General features: G+C 37.7%; 1 protein-coding gene across 1 annotated transcript in view; it reads right to left on the bottom strand.

Moving 5' to 3' along the window:
- Positions 1-5,785, bottom strand: part of npc1l1 (NPC1-like 1) — a 14,588-nt gene extending 8,803 nt beyond the window's left edge. The window contains exons 1-8 of the mRNA XM_008419154.1: positions 5,621-5,785; positions 3,435-3,596; positions 2,427-3,338; positions 2,052-2,345; positions 1,745-1,968; positions 1,557-1,657; positions 1,273-1,445; positions 827-955 (exon numbers count right to left, since the gene is read on the bottom strand). Of these exons, the coding sequence (XP_008417376.1) occupies positions 827-955; positions 1,273-1,445; positions 1,557-1,657; positions 1,745-1,968; positions 2,052-2,345; positions 2,427-3,338; positions 3,435-3,596; positions 5,621-5,662 (2,037 nt within the window). The 5' untranslated portion in view covers positions 5,663-5,785. The remainder of the gene's footprint in view (positions 1-826; positions 956-1,272; positions 1,446-1,556; positions 1,658-1,744; positions 1,969-2,051; positions 2,346-2,426; positions 3,339-3,434; positions 3,597-5,620) is intronic.
- Positions 5,786-10,616: the final 4,831 nt, after the last annotated feature.

Raw genomic sequence — 10,616 nt, 5'->3', positions numbered from 1 at the left:
TTTTTTAAATCTAAATAGTATGCATGGTAGACTTATTGAACTTGGCATGATCCTTCAGATGTCACATTTAAAAGTCACATCCTCCAATGTGACTCAGGACTTTTTTAGGATGTGCTGAATCAGAAGAAGAGCGTTATGACAATAGTAAATACATATCAACGCACAAAGTAAGCTTAGTTGTTTTGCCTTTGTGCATCTACAGAAGAGCTACTTGTCATTATTTCTTTTGCCCTATAGTATTGCTGATAGAAGTGTAAAGTAAGAACTTTCAGATAGTATTTTTGATAGATTAGACCAACAAAAGATCATATACATCTTATTTAATGTGATGATTGATGACTGATGATTTTTGATTCATAAATATAACTAAGTTACCCTCTCAACTACTACATTTATGAACTCCTGTTATTGCATAGGTTTCTGAGGTCTATGAATATCTACAGAACTGACCAATAAGGTGACTTCTGAAGACCAATGGCTTTATCTGAGGGGTGTCCGAGTGAAACGGATTGAGTACAAACACAAGCTGCATGTTTTTTTTAGATTTTTATCAGTCAAATATTTTTGTACTGTTTTCCTCTTCACAGCTATGAACTTAGTTAAGTTGCTCTAAGAGATAAACCTCCTATAAAATACATTGTCCTCTGTTGTTGTAATTTGACAAAAATGAGGATCAGTAGGGACAATTATTTTTGCACAGCGTCATATGTGAAATATAGTAGTTGTAGAAACATTTTCACTTGTCTAATTTATTACTATTGACAGGTCTGCTAAAAAAAATTTACTCCACTGTTCTGAAGTGAAATTTTACTCCCCATATGCTTACCAGTAAGCGTTTGCATGAAGAGTACTCCCCCAGTGCCACTGCGATATAGACAAAGATCACAGCGTAGCTGATCATAAAAATGGGAATATCTTCTGCTGTTGTCCTATTAATTTCATCCTCCAGGGACCTCTGCAGGTAGAGAGACAGAGACCAACAGGGCGTGAAGAATTGACACTGATCAGAGTCTGAGAAAGAGTAGATAGACGAGAAAACTCAATGCCCTTGCAAATGAAAGCTGCTGCAATATTTCTTTATCTGCAAAAACCGGTGATAACAACCTCTTTTTATAGGTAGGATGTGATTATAGCCAGTAGGTAAAAGATCAGTGGCCTGTCGATGATACATAATCAGGGACAGCGCTGACATTATCTCTAATGCTGATTTAACAAAAAGACTGTTAGAAAACGTGAAAAGTAGATTGGTAGAGATCCTTCAGCTGACTCTACCTCAGCCATGTATGCGAAGGTGAAGTTGGACTTTGGGTTTCTTTGGTAGTCCTGGACAATTTTGAGAAACTCTGTCTCCCACTGCAGGGCTACTTTGAACTTGGGGTTGTCGCGAAGGTAATTGTTGAGGGAGAAAGTCAAGATGAAGGCTTCAGAATTGGTATACTCGTCATCTGGGAAAAAACAACAACAACAAAAAACAAGACACGTGATGTTCAAGTTAGCCGAAAAGCTTTTTCTTGTGCCATGAAAACTTATTCTGTGCAAAGCATTAGGGCACTGACCTTTGTAACCTCCCACTGCTAGAAATGGGAATACTGGTGCTCCATAGTCTGCCATGCAGCTCAGTCCTAAATCGGTGATGTCTTTGAAGGACAGCGGAGAGCTTGAGAAGAGGCAGAAGAAGGAAAGAGTGTGACATTTGAGATTTGTGCCGAACATTTAAGCCACTCTTCCTTACATCTATACATACTTGAGGCAGTAGATTAGATGGTCTCTCCAGTCGACCTCTTGGGTCACTCCCAGTTCAGTCATATTTACTTTAGCGTTAATGTTATCCAGGCTGTTCTGGAAGTACTGTGGCAAGCTGTTTACCGCGCAGTCGGTCAGCGAGGGGTTGGATGGGTTTAGAGGCGCGTAACACACATCCTTCAGGGTTGCTGTGCGGTTCAAATCCTCTGACCAGAACTCAATATCCTACATCAATTCAAAGGTAAGTTAAGTAACATGCAGCAGATTTCAAACCACCTCTGTCATTGCTTTTGCCCCTGACTTGTTACCTGTATTCTCCTTTGTAGATCAAGCAGCTCGAGTATGAGATTTTTGGAAATAAGCCCGCTGAAGTTCTGCTTCCCGAACAGCAGTGAGTCATAAAGGTGGCCTTTTCTTCCTGGTGCTGTCAGGATCAGCTGGTTAGTCCTGAAGAAAGGAGTGAAGTGTTTGTCATGGAAGTCCTTCTCCTGCCGGGCCCTGCTGTTGGGAGCGGACCACAGCTCGACTGGATCAGTGGTGAGCTTGATGGACTTTAGACCGACGGAGAAAACAACCACGATGATGGCCGCCACCAAGAGAACCTTGAATGAAGATGGAAAGGTAATCACCTGGCTGATCTTTGTCTGTGTTTAGATGGTTCCGATTGTTTTAGACCTACTTACTGTGAAGGGATAAGAAGCCATCAGGGTTCCCCAACGCTGAAACTGTCGGCTCATGAAAGCTTGAGCTGCCATGCTGATTTTATCTGCACACGTCACGTCTGATGGGTTGATGATGGGCTGACCCACTTCATTGCTGTTCTCGTCTTTGATTTTCCCTTTTCTTCCCATTTTATTCTGATCTTTTCCATTTTTAGATTTCACGTAGTAAGACACGACGAGGTACACCACAAAGGCACATATCAGGAGACAGAGCAAGATAATGGAAATCACAAGAAATCCATTCATTCCCTGGATTCTGAAGGGTTCAGGGAGCGGAGGTGGGGGTGGCACACGCGGGCACGAATCGAGGCAGTCCTGGCAGGAGCAGGCCATCCCGCCTGTTGTTGTGTTCTCATTGCACCCTAAAGCACGGCCATTGTAAGGAATCATCCCCTCTGGTACTCCTGTGGTGTCATTCTGCTTTAACAGCCGAAAGTCGATGTCTAGAGGGGCGAGGCCGTTGCTGGTGTCCCCCTGGAAATCGTACCAACGCTGGGCTGTGCACAGTTTGGATCCATACCGGCCGCACATGGTGGCGATGGCAAAGCCTCCTGTGGCTGGAATCCTAACGTTCTTGCAAGACTGGAAGGCAACTTCAGCAAAAGTACTGCTGATGTACGCTTGGTAGGCCACCACGGCATCCCTCGGCCTACCCAGGTGCGTGACGTTCATGACCTTTGTGACATTAACTGTAAGCGTCTGGTTGGGGCTGCAGGTGGTAGCACAGTACAGGTGGGCAAAGTTATCAGCACAGGAGGGGCAGCGGATCAGCACGGCTTTGGACAAGGTCAAACTTGTTTCTAAAGACGCGATCTGTTGTAAGGAGCAGCAGGCATATGTGTTGCTTTCTCCAAAGTCCAACATGGGGCATACCTGCAGTACGAAGGGTATTTCAATCCTTCCATTAAAAGAAATGACAAAAAAAGTACCAATGTGCCTACACTTGCTTTACCCAGGCGGTGAACCAACCTGCTTGAGCCTCCTGTAGTGGTCGCCTGTAACTTGTCGAGCTCGGCTGTAATTGAGACAAGGGACAATAGGAGGGATGAGGCTTTCTCCCACCGTTGGGTTACGGCCGCATTCTTCATAGAAAGCACAGTAACCCGCTCTGTGTTGGACCTCTGAGGACGCCTGAGGAGAAGACAGGGAAGCTTTTACTCCATCCATCCATCCATCCATCCATCCATCCATCCATCCATCCATCCATCCATCCATCCATCCATCCATCCATCCATCCATCCATCCATCCATCCNTCCATCCATCCATCCATCCATCCATCCATCCATCCATCCATCCATCCATCCATCCATCCATCCATCCATCCATCCATCCATCCATCCATCCATGTTTTTCCCCCATTATGTCATCAATTTTGTGAAGTGCACCAGTCCCCCCTGCATCAAACCACTCTCACAACAAAATACTTTCCTCTGTGCTCCTCAATTGGGGAGATTTTCTTGAGCTTATATTTTTGTCTTTTCTCTATAAGCATAACTATGGTCGTATATGTAAAGTGTGAAGAAAGTTATAAAAATATCTTCAATAAATTCTCTCTTTGTTTTTTCTGCTATATGGAGAACATGAATGATTTTGAACTGATCTAAAAAAAAAAAAGACAAGTACAATAAATATATACTGCTCAAAAAAATAAAGGGAACACTTAAACAACACAATATAACTCCAAGTAAATCAAACTTCTGTGAAATCAAACTGTCCACTTAGGAAGCAACACTGGTTGACCCGACGAGGGTCCCCGTTGTCAACCAGTGTTGCTTCCTAAGTGGACAGTTTGATTTCACAGAAGTTTGATTTACTTGGAGTTATATTGTGTTGTTTAAGTGTTCCCGTTATTTTTTTGAGCAGTGTATTTTGTCATGTGAAAAGCACTTGGGTGCCTTGACAATTAGTTTTTTTGTGTAAAGTAAAATATATAAATAAATGTTGTGTGTATTTTTTTATTTTTATAAGCTGGACCACAAACTAAGCATACAATATTTTATTGAAACAAACAAAATAGCCAAATTTTTTGTTAAAAATTGATTTGTAAAAACTTGTAGATCCAAAACTTAAAAAGAGTCTTGCACTATTGCCTTATTATAACACAGGCCAAGAGTTTATAACATGTTTGGGGTCATTGTTTTCTTATTTTGACTTGAACAATTTACAAAATTAACCCTTTCATGCAGAGTGGTCACTACAGTGGACAGCTATCTAAAAGCCATTTTCTTGTGGATGTTTATGTTATAAATGCACATAGAACACTGAAGTGGACACTAATGCATAAAATACGCTATCAACTACTGGCCATCAGCTGCAAATGCAAGAAATTATTTTTGTTAAATCCAATAATGCCGACAGACAAAAAAGCATGCTTCTACTGTAGACGACTCTTGCAGGTAAAAAAACATATTGTAACATCAGATCACCCCTAAAGATCAATACCACTGATGTATTTTTTTCAAATAACAACTTTGTATTTGGAGAAAATTACAATTGATCACCTAAAAAAATAAAATAAAATAAAAAAATGTTTTATAACATTTTTTTCCTACCTTTTTTAAGAAAATCAAAAAAATATTTGAAAAAAATCCCTGAAACAAAGGATGATAATTCATGCATGAGAGGGTTAAGATGAATGCAGAGATCTGATTAATACATAAGAAACAATTTATCTCATACCTAACATTACGTTTTATTATTTCTTTTAAGTTTAGGATGATTTAATTTGTCTGTAAAAAGAGTTAGCTTTATCTGTGCTGTATGTCCTTAAATTCTGTAATGAGTTTTATTTTTTATTTTAAACATGTCAGTCAAACTAATACATTTTTTACTAATAACACAAAAGTCAATATTTTCTGTGCAGATAGACACCAGACCCACCAAAGACAGGCAGGTCTGGATACTTGATGAATATTTTATTAGGAGACATTAGCAGGTGATTTAATAGCCATTCCAACCCAGCATGAATTTAACTATTTTTCAAACCTGCACTCAATTTGAACCATTTTAAATAAAACATTTGTGACACCACACATTGGTTCGCTGGTGAGATCATTTAATGGTTTCAGTTCATATCCTGCTACGTTTCAAAGTTGGGTAACAGAATACCAGGTCCCAGTTTGCCAATGCTCAAACAAACATCCCTGCTACTCACCAGACAGGCCAGAAACGTGACGAGGGCAGCAGCTCGAAACATTATTCCTGGAGTGTTTCAATAAAAGGAGAGTCAGAGTCCTCACTTTCAGGAGGCAGGAGTGTTTGACGATCACTGCTGACACATCGAGCAAAGACAGAGAGCAGGGTTCAATGTCTGAGCTGTCCTCGCTCTTCTACAGTCTGTCCATCTAACTAAAGGCAGAGGGTGGGAAGGAAAACCATCCTAACTTTTCCAACGTCATTACTACTGTGATGTCACGGCTCTCTTATCTGGTGTGATGTTGCGGACGACCAATCAGAGCAATGGAGGATCAATATCCCCATTAGATTATTAACGTAAATTAGGACACGGTTACCTAGGTGACTCAAAGCAGCTTTGAGGAACTATTTGGGAAAAACCCAAACAAACAACCTCGCCCAGGTTTTTCATAAGCTCTGACTGTACACTGTTAGTGCCTGCCTCCGACTTATCGTGCTTCCGTTGATAAATTTCAGATACATCTTTAAATAAAAAGCTTTTCTTCCTTCATCGCCTCGGCATTGTCTTTACCTCTCTTTGATGAAACTGAACATGAGCCTTTTCTGGATCATTGACTAGTACAAAGTAGAAGCAGCACATTTACATACATACACAAGAAAATTAATGTTTTGGAGTCACAAGGTTCTCATGTGAGTCTCATGGGCTTTTCCTTCAGGATGTGCATGAGAAACAAAGTAGTGGTATAAGGAGGAATGAAGAATCCCCAAAACATGACCCACAGCCACTCATTCTTTGTCTATGACCTCCTGTTCATTTTGAATCGTAAAGTAACTCTAGCAGCCATTGGGCAGAGAGGCAGGTTACGCACACGCATGGGCAGAACATGCAAACGCTAAGCAGAAAGACCCCAACTCATACACTTTAACATGTTTCTATTAAATAGTGATGTCTAAAATTGACAAAAGTAACAGTACATTCTCTATGAAAGTACCTCCATCCTTATTCTTTTATTTAGCAAATAGAAATAATTTTGACCTAAAACAGATTAATCTGAAATCCAATCAGAAAAAAAACAAAACAATGTTCTCTCTTTTTGTACCCAATGTATACATAACTAGTTTGAACTGTAGGTGCAAAAAGTGTATTCTTTGATCAGCACATGATCCCTTTTTCTAACAAAACGTATTTTCATCCAGTTTCTCTAAAAGCCTTTTGTTTGTCCAAAGTTCCAGCTCCACCGTATCGATACTGGGTGGCCACCGTCCACACAGGCCAGAGCATCAATCATTTCCTGAATCATATCTCCTACCAAAGATCAACCTTGCGATTAATGCCATTATCACATTATGTCAAGGCCAGTGCAGTGATGATAGCGGACGGCTCCCCTGCAGTGATACCACAGGAACATTTACATGATCAGGGCGAAGGTGCTGGGAGAAATTTTGTAACGAAAGCAGATGCTGAGGAGACAAGGGGAATCATGGCAGATAGAGGGATGTTCTCTGCTTTATCGCTTGCTGATAAGTTGCAGAAAAGGAGAAATTAGCAATTTGTCATGCTCACTCAAAATGCTATTGCAGAGAGCAGCATGCAGAGTTCAAAGCGGAGAATAAGAAAAAAAAATGGCAGGATCTTGTTGGATCTGACAGAGTCTGAACTGCTGCGAAAAGCTGATCGATGGTACGTGTTCAATTCTGGCTCGAGAGTGACTTATTCTGAATATTTTCTTTTTAGAGGGAGAAAGAGACATAATGACTGGTGGATTTGTTAGTTTATGCTTTCTTTAGCTTACGAGTTTACAGTTGAGCATTCTGGGTATCATTTATCTGGAGCTGAGATTCTGATTTATGTTTTCCCTGTGTTTTATTTTCTAGCGTATTAAAAAGAACCAATCAATTCAAAAATAGATAAATAGTACAATTAATACAGTATAATGATATGAACTAACATTATTTTTTTTTTAAAATACACATTTCATCCATATTTTGATTTTCTGTTGTGTTGGTGATCTAAAGAAATCATTCAAATTATGCAGGTAAAGATTATCTGAAGTGAAAAGTCGAATTGGACAAATGACAAATTGTGTTTGCCAACATTGTTTGTGCTAAATGAGGATTTCAATCATATACCTTCAAATATTTACACAATATCAAAAAATAAGCACTGCCAGAAATGGGAAACTCTGACCGTTTTTCCAAATTCTCAATAAATCCACTTCTTTTAAAAACATAAAGCCTTGCATTCAGATATATGGTCTTACTTCAAAGCCAAAAAAGGAGGATAATAAAGCTGATAATTCTGGACAAGAACAGATAAAACAGCAGTAAACACAAGACAGACTGTCAGCATGTTCTAATTCTTCTAATCTAAGGACTTCCTTTTTCTTTGTCTCTGGTCGGAATGCCGAGTAATATCAATGCTTTTTAACGCTTTCTCAAAAGAAAGCATTAAACTCTGAGCTAAGACAAATTAGCTGTTCATTTTACATTTAAAATAAATGCTGTTTTAGAAATGCTACTAGGTCTGCAGCCAAGACATAAACTAAAAATATCACACATTATGTTTTACATTTACTATTCTCTACACACTTTGGCAACATCAACAAAAAAAAAATTATTTCAGATTTATTCAAATAGTTTTTTCCCCACTCTTCTATAACTGTATGTTGTAAAAGAGTCTTTAAAAGCTTTAAGTGTTACTGCATTCGGTGAGTTACTGTAACAAACACAAAGACCATCCACCTTATTTCAACAATGTGTTTTCTTGTCTTTCCCGTCTTCATGGTGGGAGTGTTGAAGAGAAACTGGGTCTGTCACTTCACATACAGACCTATTCAACAAATACAACATTATTAAGAAGACGATTTATTTCAGTAACTCGGTTCACCACTTGAAACATATTTTATAGGTAAGTTACACACAAACTGAAGCTCCGAAGCCTCTATTTCTGTTAATTATGATCATTTTCTGCTCACATCTGCTGAAAATGTGACATTTAAGATTAGAATGTTACACAACACCATTAAACATATGTAATACAGAAATGTGGGTTTAGTGAAACTGTAATATCTACTTAAATGTTATATGAGCAGATATACAATCAATCAATCAATCAATCAAATTTATTTGCATATCACACATTTCAGCAACAAGGCAGTTCAAAGAGCTTTGCATCATACAACAAAATACAGCCACAGGAGATACAAAATACATTTGTCAATTAGTAAAATATATTTTAAAAATGAGCCCATTTAATTATTGCTGTTCATCCCAGAGAACCAGAACACAGTTTTAGTGTGAGATTGTGCTGCCGAGAGGAAATTTAATTCATTCAGAGTCTTATTTCTACCAGGAGTTTCAGAAAATCCACATTATGCTATAAATGTATTATGTTTTAAATCACTGATAAAACAATAATGAGTGTAATAAAATAGCAATAAAAAGAAGTTCAACATTAACTTTAGCTGAATGAAAACGTGCAATGGATCCTTCCAAAACAATATGTAAATAACTTTGAAGAAAGTCTCATTGAATTAAAATCAGGACAGAAAAGTTTAGCTCCTCACTGGTTATATTTACGTTTTTGTTTTACTAAGCCACCCAAAAAAAACCATAAATAAATAAATAAATAAATAAATAAATAAATAAATAAATAAATAAATAAATAAATAAATAAATAAATAAATAAATAAATCTCTATGAATAAATTTTGTCTGTTATGAATAAATGAATGTTTCTGCCAGTCATGTGTTTTAATCTATTCATGCGAAAGTTGACTAGGTGCGCTTAGATTACATTGAATTTTCTGATAAATCTGCTTGAGTTCAAATATTTACAGACAGAAACTCATTCATTAATGTATAAGTTTCCTTTTAATCTGTGGAAATCTCATTCATTAGTGCATGAGTTTCATTTTAACCTGTGGAAATTTCACTTTGATGATCTTCTGTTTTATGGTAACTACAATGTGTGGCAGTAGAGAAACAAAGGGTGAGGGGAAAACATGAGTTATTTCTGAGATCTATGAAAATTAACAACAATTAAAAAACAACATATCCATCCAACAACATGTTATTTTATCTTAAAAGTTGCATTATTACAAAAAAAAACAAGTTTTTAATATGAAATAGATAGAATATACAATATGATTTGTATACTGTTTTGCATATTTCTCATGGTAAATATAGTGTTATTTTCACTTGAAAAGCAGCAGCAACTCATTCCGTTTCCTTCTGTAACACAATAAAAATACATTAGCTATATAAACATGTAATATACCACATATAAATAAAACGCATTGTTGCATTTGAACATGACCTATTTTCATAGTTCTCAGCAGCGGTTTAGTCGGTAGGTGTTTGAAAGCCGCAGAGGAATCATGGATCCTGTCCGTCAGGGTTTTTCAACTCACAGATCGACGCTTTGATATCACTTTCCCGTCTATACTGTCGCTCCCTTATCGGTTTTTATTTATGGAGCGCTCTCATTGCTCTGGCTGCATCACAAGCCAAGCTGACTTCTTGGACTCAAATAACAGGTTGATAGCGCCATCTTCACTATCAGATATATAAAATAAAAACATCAGAAACAACATATAAAACTATTGTATGACCGTAATAAATTCACGCTATAATTATCTCTTACTGTAATTAGATCCATTTTATAGCGCTCAGGGAAAGCAATTAATTTGCCACTTAAGGTGGAGTCATTTCCTTCCTTTAGTTTTCTTCTCTGTCTATACTGTACGTTTGCATTAAACTTTTGTATTTCACACAAAAGCCTGAAAAAGAACTGAATAGAAAATAGAAATATCCTTTATTGTCCTTTATTGTGGGGAAATTCAGGTGTAGCCTAATAGCAGCAAAGGTTGGAACAGGTTTTTCTTGAAAATGAAAATTAATTTTCTTTATGAGATTTAAACAAAAACATAAAAGTGACAGACAAAATGGTGTCATGCAAACGCACACATGTTGAAATATAAAAATAAAAAATAAGAATAAGAGTCTGTAAATTAG

This window comes from Poecilia reticulata, linkage group LG9 (genome assembly GCF_000633615.1).
Source record: "Poecilia reticulata strain Guanapo linkage group LG9, Guppy_female_1.0+MT, whole genome shotgun sequence".
Lineage (NCBI taxonomy): Eukaryota > Metazoa > Chordata > Actinopteri > Cyprinodontiformes > Poeciliidae > Poecilia > Poecilia reticulata.
The sequence above is the reverse complement of the archived record's forward strand: the minus strand, read 5'-3'. Positions and strand labels throughout refer to the sequence as shown.